The sequence below is a fragment of the Hemicordylus capensis genome, chromosome 7 (genome assembly GCF_027244095.1).
Source record: "Hemicordylus capensis ecotype Gifberg chromosome 7, rHemCap1.1.pri, whole genome shotgun sequence".
NCBI lineage: Eukaryota > Metazoa > Chordata > Lepidosauria > Squamata > Cordylidae > Hemicordylus > Hemicordylus capensis.
Window position 1 is genome coordinate 19,914,698 of NC_069663.1, and position 14,786 is coordinate 19,929,483.

Here is a 14,786-nt window from a genome sequence, read left to right on the forward strand (position 1 = left end):
TGCTCAGCACTCCCATCTCTCGGAGCAGTGGCCTTAGGAGGTGGAGCAACAGCCATAACCATGTATTTTGCAATTCAGACATCACATCAAACCAGAGTTAGTGCAAACCAGGGATTGCAAACCCACTTTGGACCATGATTTCTAATTCTAGTTTGCCAGCAGATGATGATCATATATATATATATATATATATATATATATATATACACACACACACACACACACACACACACACACACACATCCCATCCCTCCAGTACACTACTGCTTGATCTGTAGTCTACTGTGCACTAACGGTCACAAAACATAGCTTGTCAATTTCCACATCATGGCAAACCATAGCTAAATTTTTCTAATCCTGGCTTGGCATGATGTTTGAATTGAGCCTGTGTTTGTGGTGTGGTGCGGAGTGTGTGTGAATTAGAGGTGATTGGCACAAAGATAAATAGAGGGATATATTGGTTGAAGCTTTCTCCTTCATCAGCAACTGCTGGTTTTTAATTAGCATGGTGAAAATTTGGTAACACCTAAGAATGTTCAGCAGAATAATTCTGTGGCAGGTGGATTGGTGGAAATTATTGACAGATGGCCACTGAGTTCAGGTTCATGATTTGTCCTCCACACTGAGGCCATAAGAGTCCTCAAGATAACAATCCATACCCCTGGTGTTGACATTTCGATGCTAAAGGGCTGATCAATGGGGAATTTCACCAAATCAGATAAAGGGTGCTGATTGGATTTGGCAACCAGATCTCGGTCTCTCTCCCCCCACCTTTCTGAAAACAGAACATCCTTTTGCAAAATACTTCCGCTCCAATCAGCACACTTTATCTGATTTGGTGATAGTCCCAGCTGAACAACAACCCAGAACTATTCGACACCGGGGGGAATTTTTGAATCGACAGGTTGAAGACTTGGACACCTTATGACCTCACTTTGCAGCTTGGTTCATGAACCTTAATTCGGGGACCATCTGTCAATCATGTTGTGCACTGCCCAGATCCTTTGGAAGAGGCAGTCTATAAATGTAATAAACAAACAAACAAGCAAACCTTTTTCACCTATCCATTTGTCACAGAACTCTTCTGGAATAAACCTTCTTAACTGTCACCAACAAGGGTGCAGCTACAGCTACCATCGAACAAGGTGGGGGACAAATGAGGGGGGCCTGAGGGAGGGGGCCCACCGGCTGGGTGGCTGCTTGCGCTTTGCTCTCCCCCCACCCCCCACAGCCTCTCTGAAGAAGATGGCAGAGGCCCATTTTCATTTTCTGTCCCAGGGCACACTCCGACCTCGCTTGCATGGTGTTACTATTAAAACCAGCAAGAGCTGATGAAAGCAGAAGCCAAAATCTCCAGCCAATAAATAAATCCCTCCATTTATCTCTGTTGCCAGTCCCCTCTATTTCTGTTTTAATATATCATTTAGTGATTGACTGCTTCCCTTGTGGATCCAGTCATCCCATTTGATGTGCTGTTTAGCTGACAGATAGATAGATAGATAGATAGATAGATAGATAGATAGATAGATAGATAGACAGATAGAGGGGCGTAACTATAATAGGGCAAGGGGAGACAGTTGTCTGGGGGCCCACTGCCTTGGGGGCCCCCCAGAGGAAATCACATGACCGACTCCCCCAGCCGCGCACCCGCCCAGGCTTCCTTCAGTTGTATTCATCCTCCGAAACTGATGTGAGTGTGAAGACCGGGAGCAAGCAGAACAGCATGGCTTTCTCTAGTACCATTAAAGGACTTGCATCGTCCACAATTTACAAAACCTCTATATCTATATCTATATCTATATCTATATCTATATCTATATCTATATCACGATTCAGCCTCATTAAAGATTTCTTTACTTCATGAGCTGAGCTCCAGTGAGGGGGAGGCATTTTAAAATCTTGTCTCTGGGCCCACTCCAACCTTGCTACGCCCCTGGATGGATAGATAGATAGATAGATAACAGACAGACACACACACAGAGAGAGAGAGAGAGACGTGTGTGTGCACATGCACACATTTACAATACCAGCACCACAGAGGCATACAATATCATCCACTGGCAATTCCCCCCAAATGCTCAAATAACCAGCCATCTCGCTCTCTCTCGCTCTCTCTCTCTCTCTCTCTCTCTCTCTCTCTCTCTCTGGAGCAAATCCTCACTTAATTTGCAAGTGAGGGGAGGAAATACACTTTTTGAGAGGACGAAAAATATGCTTTGGGGATTGGAGATATGAGCTGTTAGGTTTGCCAAGGGGAGTTCATTAAAGCGAGGGAGAGCTCCGCAAAGGCTTGCAGGGGTGTGTGGGGGGGGGGATCTGCACCCCTGCATCCTTCCGTGCGTGCACCACAAGTGTAGCCAGCATCCTCTTGGCCCTGGGCAAGGGGTCCGTGTGGGGAAAGCGGCCGAGGCGGCACACACAAGCACAACAAACTCGCGGCTCCCACAGCAGCACTGTCCAAACTCCTGGCCCTTTCCCACAGGAAGAGCAGCCCTCCCTGCGGCCACCAGCCACATTCCATCAAGGCATCCAGCCCCGCTGAGCCGCCCTCGGTAACATCTCGCTCCTTCCCAGCCTGTCAGTCAAGCGGCCGCCGCAGAAGGGATGACTTCAGGCTTCCGAGGACTGCAGTGAGCCGGGCAACACGCTGTGTGTGTGTGACTGCAAACACACACGCACAGCACACACGCACACCGAGCCCATCCGCTCAGTCCCTGCAGCAAGCCCCAGAGGACCACGGGGCTTGGGCGGGGGGGAGGAAGGAAGCGCCTTCACACCTGTCTCTGCAGTCTCCCATAAACACATACGCACAGACCCACACACACACTTATTAGGGGGCGGGGGGGGGGGATGCTGTCCCACACACCACAAGCTGCACCTGGGCAGCCTGGCACCCGCTGCAAACAAGTCCGCTCGCAACCCACTCCACTCTCTTGCAAATCGCGTCTTCTCCTAGGGCTTCTCAGGATTCGGATCGTCGCTTTCGGAGTTGCAGAAGAAACCTACTGGGGTGTAAGGGGCCAAGGCGGGTGCGGGTGGCGGTGCGGCCGGGCTTCGCACGCATTCTGCACCACCCGCCCGGCCCCCATTGGAACCGGCTGTGTTTGCCGGCGCCGCTCCGGAGTGGCTCCGGAGCAGCTTTTCAGGGGCATCTACGGCTGGAGAGCGCATTTCCATTGGAGTCCGTCGCACTGGCCCGAAGTGGAGCTTACTTGCGTGTAAACGCGTCTAGTTGTGGGCTGCTAGAGTCCCCTAGGGGTAGGAGCGGGGTGGCTTTTAAAAAGGGAGCGATCCGGATTAGAGTGGAGACACCCCCCCCTTCCAAGAGATGGGATTGGGGGCATGGGTGTTTCCAATCTGGAAGGCCTCTCAAAGGCAGCCCCCCTTCCACCCCTCCAAAGCCCCCTCTCCTCTCCAGCCCCTGCGAAGGGGGACAGACTAGATGCGCTCTCTGGGTCCTGGCCCCCTACCCTCCTCCGCCCAGCCCCTGCCTGCCTCCGCAAGGCGCGGCGAGGGAGTCTCACCAGGGTTGGGCGCCGCGGGGGTAGCCATGGTGCTGCTCCTTGGCGGGTCTGATCCGTAGCAACGAGCGATCCGACTGCGGCAGAGCCAGCCTGGGAGGGAGCGAGCGAGCGGAGGAGAAGACTGCGCGAAGATGCGGAGCTGGGTTGTTTTCCTCGCTCTGGCTTTCTCTGCTCTCCACGTGGGGAGGGAGCGACCAGTGGAAAGGGAGAGGTGGGTCGACGCGGGAGGTGTGGGGAGGAAACCTCGCACCTCTGACCTGCCTCTCTCCGCACGCCAGATTCCAGGTCCAGGGGTCCTCCTAGTCGCGCTCTCCCCCCTCTCTGACCCAGCCCCTCTCCAGATTAAGGGGGGTGGTGGCAGCCACTAGCTCAGAAGGCTTTTGGGAAAGAGTTGGGCAAATAACCCCTCTCATTAGCCCCCTAAAATGAAGCACCCATGGACAGAAACAGTCTATCTTCTTTGGTAGAATCCAGGAGGGGTTTGCCATTGCCTCCTCGCGCGCAGGATGAGGTGATGCCTTTCAGCATCTTCCTGTATCGCTGCTACCCGATATAGGTGTTTCTTACAGTCTGGGAAACATAGCAACAAGGATTCGAACCGGCAACCTCGGGCTTGCTAGTCAAGTCATTTCCCGCTGCGCCATTAGGTGGCTCGTGAATTGTCCCCTTTGCTAAGCAGGGTCTGCCCTGGTTTGCATTTGGATGGGAGACTACATGTGTGAGCACTGCAAGATATTCCCCTCAGGGGAGGGGGCCGCTCTGGGAACAGCATCTTCATGCTTGCATGCAGAAGCTTCCAAGTTCCCTGCCTGGCATCTCCATGATAGGGCTGAGAGAAACTCCTGCCTGCAACCTTGGAGAAGCCGCTGCCAGTCTGTGCAGACAATACTGAGCTGCATAGACCAGTGGTCTGACTCAGTAGAAGGCAGCTGCCTATGTTTCTCTGTCAGCATATGCCAGGGACATTTTTTTTTAAAGGGAGGCTGCCAATCTCCACAGTGCTTTGCTTGTAGGCTTCCCAGAGGCATCTGCTGGGAACAGCATGCTGAGCTGAGCTCCTAGGACCTTGGGCCTGATCCAGCAGGGCTCTTCCAAAACTCTTTCCTTCATATTTTTTCTGTTGTGTTTTGTAGTATTTTAGAGGTGTCTAAAAAAGGCTGTGGCAGAAGAAGACCAGAATAATCCTAGTAGTAATTGGTGCCCTAGGTGCAATTCCAAAACAACTTGAAGAGCACCTCAACACCATAGGGGCCACGGAAATTACCATCAGTCAATTACAAAAAGCAACTTTACTGGGAACAGCTTACATTTTGCGACAATATTTATAGCAACAACAACAACATTGACAATAAAATTCAGGCATCCTAGGTCCTTGGGAAAGACTCGATGTCTGGATAAAACAAACTAGTCAATAACACTTGTCTGACTGTGTGAATGAATGAATGAATAAAACATCATCATCATCATCATCATCATCATCTGCAGGCAGGCAAGCATGGAGCCATGGCCCCATCCACTAAGGGGAATATCTTACAGCTCTCACATACAATCATCCATCCAAATGCAAACCAAGCCAGATGTTGCTTAGCAAAGGGAACAATTCATGCTCGCTGCCACCAGCAATCCTCTTCATGGGGACATTAGGCGTTGAACCTATCTAAGGAATCATGAGGGTGAGAAACCTTCTAAAAAGAGATAAAGAGAAAACAAGTTGAAGTCTTGGGATTCAAGCATGAATCAGATAAAATTCTGGGGGTTCTGTGTACCTCGCAGCTGAATCACCTGTCCTTGATTTAGTTTTATCCTCCTGTAATCAAACTCCTTGTTGATTTAAGCAATACCCTTTTGTTTTATACATTTGCTAATTAGTGAGGGATTGTGCAGAAGGCCAAGTACATCATGTTGACTGAATCACTCTTCTCCTTCAGCTTTGCTTAGTGACACTGGTCATAAAAACAGAACGAAAGGATTATAGGCTCATGGGAATCACAGAACTGGATGCAGCCTGTTGGATTCCCTAGTCCAATTGATTCCCCCAAGGCAGGATATGCTATCCTCAACAGGCAGGATCTGCCCAACCCTTTCTCCTTGGTAATTGCACAATCCCTCTAGGCACCTTCTTCTGTTGCTGAGTTACAGTTGCAGTCACAAAAGCTTCAGAGCAGAGCTGTGTGTGACACCACAGTTCCCCTGGAGCACAGAAAGGGCTCAGCCTCTGCGACTCAGGTCCAGAATTTGGCTTTGTGAGAATATCCGCTTCCATTTGTAAAGAGCATGTTACTAGTCCTCATGGTTTGTGTTTTAAGAGCTGCTTAAAACAGATGACATTCCAGAAGCCATAGATTTTACAGAGCCAGGGGCGGGGGTAGGGGTGGGGGCTGAGCCTTCAGTGCAAGACCAGGCTACGTGATGTAAATTAGCAGCCACTGCAGAATAAACCCTGCCAAAGAAGAAAGCAAGCCTCTTTCTTCCGATCTGCATAATTTATACAGGCTGGAAAATCCAGCTTGTCTGGGCACAGACTTTGGATGACCTTGGCACAGAACATTAAAAGAAGTATAGTCAGATTATACACACAGCACACACACACACCCGTCAGCAGACTAAATTCTTCCTGTTCCTAAAACAATCTTCTGTATATACATATTTCTCTTAAACGTACCCGTCGCTAATCCCATGTGTGGCAGCTCTCGCGAGAGTTCGTGAGCAGCTGCCGATAGCGACGGGGATGGGCTAGAGGAAGAATATGGCGGCGGTGGCGGCTTTTGAGTGACAGGTACACGGATTCATCATGCCTCACCGTGTGATTCCAGGTACATGGATTCGTCAAATGATAAAGTGCTCGAATTAGGGGGCAGAGGGGGCCCTGGACCACTTAACATTTGTGATGGACACCAATTCCTGGGAGACCCAGGTTCAAATCCTCATTCAGCCATGAAATTCACTGAGGCTGTTCTCACACGCAGCCAAGCCCGGACTTGGATGCATGTAAGAACTGCCGGGATCGCGTCCGATCCTAGTGGTGCCTCGGTGGCGAACCGGCCCAAAAGGCCCACCTCCTAAATGAGGTTAAGGGAGCAAGCACCCCGTTTACCTGCTTGTGTGTAGCGCCGGCTGCTTTTCACCGGCGCTGTAACACTGATGAGTGCCTGCACTTGTGCAGTACATTGTGGAAGTTTGGGGGGTGGGGCTACATTTCCTGGCCCCCCGCACCTCCGCGCTGCTGGGTGAAGCAGCAGACCATCTGGGCACGCAGAACTGCACAGTCTGATTCTCCTGGACCTGGCAGCAAGGTTGCCTGCGGAGAAGGCGAGCGTCTGCTGCCTTCCCAACTGCCTGCCGCCAAGCATTTCTCACTGATTGTGAGAAAGGGCTCGCAGAATGACTCTAGGCCAGTCGCCTTCTCTCAGCCTAACCTACCTTGTAGCCCTGTAGTGAATCCTGGAGTAATGACTACTAGCCCGGATTTTGCTCCACTGGCCAACGACTGGGAAACTCCATAGAAAACCCATCACAAGGGCTACATTGGGGATAGAAGGAAACAGTAATATAGCAGGGTAATTCCCATGGAGAATGTAACATGCAGAAGCTATAAACATTATATGTGGGTCAGACATATATACAATATATATTCTTTGCTTTGGATTCCATTATTAGGGGCTGAACAAACAGAGTTCCAAGGTATACATGGAAATTAGCAACGCTGCCCTGGGGGCCGCTTTGCTTGCCTCCCCATCCAGTAGGCTGCCTGGCCTGGCGTTGCTGCTGCTGCCGCCTAGGGACGTGCACAGAAATGATTTGTCCAGTTTTGTTCGCGTCTGAATCAGACTCGAACCAGACTGGGCATGTTTGGTTCGAACTTGGTTCGGTTCGAACTTGGTTCGGTTCGAATGTGAACCGGTTCGGGTCCAGTTCGAGGGTGTCAGACATGTTAGAACGGGTTTTAAAAGAAGATGGACTCACCACTGGGGCTGGGGTGCTGCTGGGGCTGAGGGAATCTCTCTGGTGGCTTCTCCTCCCCTCGCCGACCTACCTCGGGTCTCTGAAGGGCTGCTTCAGTCTGTTTCGGGTCCATTTGGGCCCTTTGAGAGTATGTGGTGGCCATTTTGGAAGCTGCTGTGCATGCACGTGGGTCATTGGTGTGGCCAGGTCATAACCCGGCCACGCAAAGGCATGTGCAGTGGCCTCCCAAATGGCCACCATGCATCCTCAGAGGGCTGAAACAGCCCTGAAATAGCACTTTGGAGACCAACCCCCTGGGGCTGCTGAACCCGGCAGCGGCACTCTCGACCTGGCCCTGAACCAGCCCCGGGGGCGGGCTGTGGTTTGGCTTGACCTCGAGATGAATCGGAAACCAGGAGAAGAGGGGTATAGAATGTGTGTATTTGGCCTATGTCTGTCTGTCCATCTATCTCAGGGATTCTCAAACTTGGGTCCTCAGGTGTTATTGGACTTTAACTCCCATAATCCCCAGCCTCAGTGGCCTTTGGTTGGGGATTATGGGAGTTGAAGTCCAATAACACCTGAGGACCCAAGTTTGAGAATCACTGATTCTACCTATCTGTCCCCTGAAGGTCTGCCTATTCCTGGATGAGTCTATTTGTTTTTTAAAGATCTTTGGAGGCCCTGCTTTGGGTCTCATGGCTGTTTGTGGTCTGGCAGGGGAACACACAGAAAGGGGCCTTTTCCCTGCTGGCCCCAAAGTTCTGAAATCCCTGCCCCCCCCCTCCCCGAAGGTGCATGAAACCCTTGGAGCTGCTGTATTTGCCCTGGAAAAATTGTACGGAGAAATCCTTTCCCCAAAGTAGCAGGGGCGGGGGGGGGGGGGAGAGAAACCCAAAGGGATTTTTGTTCAGATTAATTATTTTTGTGAGTCTTTACATATCTAGATCCACTCCTTTCCCACAATTTATCTGTTACCACATTTTATTATTCATGCATGCATGCATTCATTTGATTTCTATACTGCCTTACCAAAAATGGCTCAGAGCGGTTTACAATTAAAAACAAAATACTTACAATCAATTAACAATTTATTTTATTGTCCTGCAAGAGTTGGCAACAATGTGATATCTCCAGGCCTCTCCGTGTACGTCTTGGGTTTGGGGGTGTTGTCAACCAGGCCACCCTAGCTGTGAGCTGGTGTAGTGTAGTGGTGAAGAAAATAAGCTATTGATCCAGAAGGCCCCCGTTTGGATCTTACCCCTGTTATGAACTCACTAGGTGGCCTTAGGCAAGCCAATCTCTCAGTCTCCTCCATCTGCAATATGGGGATACTATGGGTCCTCAGAAGCTGTTGAACTACAACTCCCATCACCCCCACCATCAGAATTTGGCCATTGTAGCTGGGTTGATGGGAGTTGTAGACCCATGTTTGAGAATTCCGGCCCTTAGGGTTGTTATACAAATTACAAGAAGAGTGGAGAGCTGGTCTTGTGGTAGCAAGCATGACTTGTCCCCTTTGCTAAGCAGGGTCTGCCCTGGTTGCATATGAATGGGAGACTAGAAGTGTGAGCACTGTAAGATATTCCCCTCAGAGGATGGAGCCGCTCTGGGAAGAGCAGAAGGTTCCCAGTTCCCTCCCTGGCATCTCCAAGATAAGGGCTGAGAGAGATTGCTGCCTGCAACCTTGGAGAAGCCGCTGCCAGTCTGTGAAGACAATACTGAGCTAGATAGACCAATGGTCTGACTCAGTATATGGCAGCTTCCTATGTTAGAACACACACACGTTTTAATTCATGGATGGTTTTTAAATTGTTAAATTATTTTAAGTTTTTGTATATATTTTAACTTATTTTATACTACTGTTAACCGCCCAGAGACGAAAGTTTGGGGTGGTGTACAAATGTAACAAATAAATAAATAAATAAATAAATAAATAAATAAATAAATAAAAACAACACTTCTAAAGTATTACACAAATACTTTACAAATAGACAAATGTAAGAAGTATTATTTCAGGGAATTGCTGTTTCGTGGTGCTGGCTGTAGCGTGTGCCTGTGTGTATGTGTGTGTGTGTGTTGTTTCCTGCTGCTTTTTGTTTACTGATTGTAATGTATGTATGCTTATAATATAAATGTGAAAATAAATAATCAATCAATCAACCAATCTTTAAAAAAAAATGCGGTGAGCCACCCTGACGTCCTTTGGCACAAGAAAGTGGGATATCAATATTTAAATAAATAACTCCCCCCCCCATGCTTGTCAAGAGTGGGCCCTTTGACAAAAAGTGAAAATGGGCCTCTGCCCCCTCCCAATTCTCCCCCTCCCATAAGAAGGAAAGCAAAGAGCAAACTGTCACCCAGACAGTGACCCCCTGGGATATTTGTTCCCCCCTGTTCACTTATACCTAGACCTTTCTTGTTCTTCCTAAAACTGATGGAGGCAACTCAGGGACACACTTCCCCCCCCTCCCCCCCCCTAACCCCCTCCCGCAAACCCAAGGCACAGTTTATTTTAGTTGCTTATTTTGTTGCTGAATGGCCATAGCAAGGCATTAAGCCAAGGACGATTGATTGCTTATTCAGTGGTCTTTAGGGACTGTCTCCAAAAGGCCCCACAGAAATGAATTTGAGCACTAAAGCCATATATATTCATAACGAATCAATCCCTGTCAATGGCTGCAGCAAAGCTATTCATAGCACTCAAGCTGGGAAGCCTCCAGAGCGCCAACGGAGAAGTGACAGCAATCATGCATCGCCTTTCTAAACAGATACAGATCCAGCCGGCAAGAGGCCGGTAGAAAGACACGTTTGGGAACAGCTGAGCACCCTTTCTGACATACGCAGACACTCATCAGATTGATTTAGCAAACCCTGAACAGTGGGAGGTAACAGGACACAGGAAATTCTTTCTTAAAGATACCTATCATGAAGTGTGTCTCTTTAGAGAGACAGTTAGTAGGGTGAATTGTAGACCAGTGGGAAGGCACAGCCTTTGTTCAGTTGAGGGGAGACAGACAGGTGGCTTCCTTCCTTAAGATAAAGTTCAACTGTATCATCTTTTTCAAAATGCCTCTTTATACTGTTGAATTGGGATAGGCAACATGTCTCTCCAGCTGTCGCTGAACTACAACTCCCATCATCCCCTGCTGCAATTTATTGCAGCGGAGGATGATGGGAGCTGTAGTTCAGCAGCGGCTGGACAGCCAAGATGCCTACCCCGGCTGTCGGATTTAATTGATTTTTATTTATTTATTTAACATAATTTCTATACCGCCTAGAACTTGCGTCCCTGGGTGGTTCACAATGAAAACCATCCAAACATTAAATCAACCAAATAATTAAAATAATCTAAACATGAAAATTGTTCACATTAAAATAATTTCAAGTTTGAAATAAACAGCACCTTGTATTTTGCCCAGAAACATATCGGCAGACAGATTTTTAGAATCCCCTTTCTTAAAAAAAGAATCTTTTAAAAAGATTTTAAAATCTATTTTTAAAAGGTTTTGAGATCATCTGGGGTCCTGGGTAGGCCCATCTGAAGTTGCCACCGGTGTGTCTGGTGGCTACTCAGGCTTTCTCTGTTGCTGCCCGAGGCTTTGAACTATTTCTGCAGTGAAATAAGATGCTAGCTGCAGTTTTTAGGACTTGACTTTAAAATGATAATAAACATATAGCATCTGCTGCTGGATAACTCAGATTAGCATTTTACACAATCAAAATGTTTTGTCACTGGTTCTTCTACTGAAGGGGCAAACCTGACCCTCCAGCTTCTGTTGAACTACAACTCCCATCATCCCCAGCCATAATAAATTGTGGGGTTTGGGGAGTTATAGTTCAACAACAGCTGGTGGGCCATGTTTGCCCACCCTTGAATCAGTCAAATCAACTGCATGCTTAAATGCACTTACGTGCTAGGAAGTCAGTGGGTGAAGGTGTTTAAGAGTGAGGAAGTAAGCTATTAAACAGAGTGGTACATCTTGAGTAAATGCAGGTGTGGCTGTAGGTATTGCGATGCCTGAGGTGGGACACAAAATGCTACTTTGTGCTAGGGCTGTGAAAATAAATTTGAATCTGAATCGATTTGACTAGAATCTGGGTGATTCGAGTGATTCAATTTTGAATTGAATTCAATTCAATTTTGAATGGAATCCCCCCTTAAAAGAGCAATTAAAAACCCAAAACAAAGATTCAAAATTTGATTTGAATTTGATTCGAGAGCCATTTGGCACCTTTTAAAAATCATCCAGACCCCAATTGGTTTTAAAAGGCACCAAAACAGGGCCAAATCGATTTGAATCAAATTGGACAAGATTTGAATTTGATTTGGATTAAAAGTGAATTTTCAGAATTAGATTCAAATTAGAAACGAATTGGAAAAATTGTTTCATACACATCTCTCTCTTGCACCATTCTCCAGACGGGAGCCAGGCCCTTTTCGGAATCAACCTTTGCAAACTTTGAGAGTGATGGTGGTGGGAGACAGAAAGGACAGAAGGCTCCCAGCAGCCTCCTCTTCTCTCTTCTCTCCTTGGGTTTCTCCCAAACTTTGTAAGTAGTGAGAAGAAGAATGGCAGTCCCAAAGAGTTACTCCAGGGGACATCTTGCCACCCTGCTGGCACTTCAGTAATTTGCTGCCTGAGGCAAGGGCCTCACCTTGCCTCATGAAAGGGCCGCCCCTGAGTACTGTAAATGTGCTCTGAATGTACTTACTGTACCTCTGGCACATGAATATTCATCTAGCTCCTGGGAAGGTGAAGGGAGAACCATCAGTCCATCAGTCCTCTCAGGCCGGTGTTGGTCTCTATAGGAGATGGGGATACGAGTTTCCTCACTAGGGCATCTCTTCTTCTCAAGAGGGTTCGCAAACTTAGATGTTGTCAGACCACAACTCCCATCACCCCCAGTCACAGTGGTCCAAAGCCATTAATGGGGGGTGTCCTTCCAGTATGAGAACCCCTGAATTACATAATGAGATTATAAACTTATTTTCTTTTGTATAATGTTGCAACAGCTCTAATCTTCAGACAGGAGCATAGGAAGCTGATATATTCCATGTCAGACCATAGGTCCGTCTAGCTCAGTATTGTCTTCACAGACTGGCAGCGACTTCTCCCAAGTTTGCAGGCAGGAGTCTCTCTCAGCCCTTTCTTGGAGATGCTGCCAGGGAGGGAACTTGGAACCTTCTGCTCTTCCCAGAGTGGCCCCATCCCCTGAGGGGAGTATCTTACAGTGTTCACATGTAGTCTCCCATTCAAATGCAAACCAGGGCAGACCCTGCTTAGCAAAGGGAACAAGTCATGTTTGCTACCACAAGGCCAGCTCTCCTCCCTAGAGATATCTAGACACTTTTCTTGGGGCCCCAAAAGCTAGGAAGAGGCAAGTGGATGAAGTGGACCTTCCTGTTTTAGGAATAACATTAAGATCACAGACTTGGCATTGTTCTCAGAAGCCATGTGAGGGCCGGCAGGAGAGCGAGCGAGCAGAGATTACTTCTTGGATTAGGATGCTGATTAGCTGCTGTTGATGGAAAAGAGTGGCCCAACCTAGCTAATGTATTAAGTTTATGTTATATCAAGCTATCAAATTAGTTCCTGCAAAAGCAATTACTTGGGATCTAGGACAGGGAGTCCTAGGCAAGGCACCTAGAACAGAGGTCTGTAGACTCCAGTCAACTTTGAGATGAGTTGTTAAGATAGCTTGTGTTGTGGCCACAGAAATAATTAAGGAAGAGATGAGAGAGCTGGGATCAGGCTCCCAGACCTTTGTTATTGTGGCCAAACCCAGCTTTAGAGAGTCAAGTCTCCAAGAAATGGAAACTCAATATGGTATCTTGCATCCCCCTTGATATTCTTACTATTTTTCATCCAAGCTCCGATCATCAAGCACTGCTCGAGGAAGCTGTGCAGGAAGCCCCTGAAAGAGATCTTTGGCTAAAGGTGCAGGGCACTGAACTGTCCCTGATCTAGCCCACAAGGGGAAGTCCACAAGGGGATATTAAAAATGCATGTTAAAAAATGGTGAAACAGTTTCGACTTTTCTCCTCTTGTAGGTTTACCTTATCCACGGCCTCGGTGGGAGGCATGGGCATGGGGTGGAATTCTGGTTCGACTTGGCCACTCCCAACAAACTGAGATACCGAGGCCATTCACACAATCAAAAACTTGTGTTCTATCTGGGTTTGGGAGTTGCGTGTGCTCCCAATTTTTGGTTGTGTGGAAGCAAGGTAGGAGGAAAACCTGGGTAGAAGTGATTGTGGTAGGAGCGACGCAGGTTTTCCTCCTCTCTTGCTTCCACACAACCAAAAATTGGGAGCACACACAGCTCCCAAACCCAGGTAGAACCCCATTTTTGATTATGTGAATGACCTCACTGCATATGACCATCTGCTGTTCCGTCCATATCTGAGGCTGGGAAATGGCAGGTTCCACATCATGTGTGAACCTGCCAGTGACAGAGCGAAGAGTTAGCTGAAAGCAGATTGGGAAGGAAGGGGCGTTCTCTTTCTGGGGGTCTGATGTGAGATAGCACTGAAAGCAGCACCACTGAACCAGAACTGCTGGCTGCTTGTGGAAGCATGGGCCATGCAAGAGCAGCCAAAAGATGAAAGGGTCCGTGTGCTTGATATTTAGTGCGCTGTCTGCAATCGGTCTGTCATCTGGATGAATTGCACTCATTTGTAAGCAAATGGGGTTAACGAGTAATGCAGTTGGAGGTTAATTAACCGGCAAAAGGCTACCGTCCCCACTAGGGCATGGTTTCCTTCCACAAAGGCCATGCCGGCGCTTCCTGAGCAGATCATGCTCTTAATGATACCGTTTTCTTCCAATTAGTTAGGGGAGTCAGACTTACTGACCTGTGGTTTAAAGGATGGTCTTTGGAGGATTCGAAACAAGGATTTACACTTATAAGAGCAGCTATACAAGGACAAAGCGGGGCATATGTCCCTGGGCCCCTGGGAGAGAAGGGGCCCATCAATGGAGTGTCGGCTTACTCTTTGGTCTCCTCCCCTGCCCCTACGAAGAAGGGGGGAGCATTCACTTTCTGTGCCAGGACCCACCCCAACTAGCTACTCCCTTGGCAGGGCTGTCCTTAGGGCAGGTAAAGCAGGGCGACCGCCATGGGCCCCACTCTTTTAATCCCCATTAAAATCAACTGGAAGGAGAGCTGGTCTTGTGGTAGAAAGCATGCATGGTCCCCTTTGCTAAGCTGGGTCTGCCCTGGTTTGCATTTGAATGGGAGACTGCATCTGTGAGCACTGCAAGATATTCCCCTTAGGGGATGGGGCCACTCTGGGAAGAGCAGAAGGTTCCAAGT

At 48.3% G+C, this 14,786-nt stretch overlaps 1 protein-coding gene across 1 annotated transcript in view; it reads right to left on the bottom strand.

The window, feature by feature from the left end:
* Positions 1-14,786, bottom strand: part of LOC128332825 (uncharacterized) — a 58,523-nt gene that overhangs the window by 14,321 nt on the left and 29,416 nt on the right. Inside the window, exon 7 of the mRNA XM_053267585.1 lies at positions 3,525-3,845. Within this exon, the coding sequence (XP_053123560.1) occupies positions 3,525-3,845 (321 nt within the window). The remainder of the gene's footprint in view (positions 1-3,524; positions 3,846-14,786) is intronic.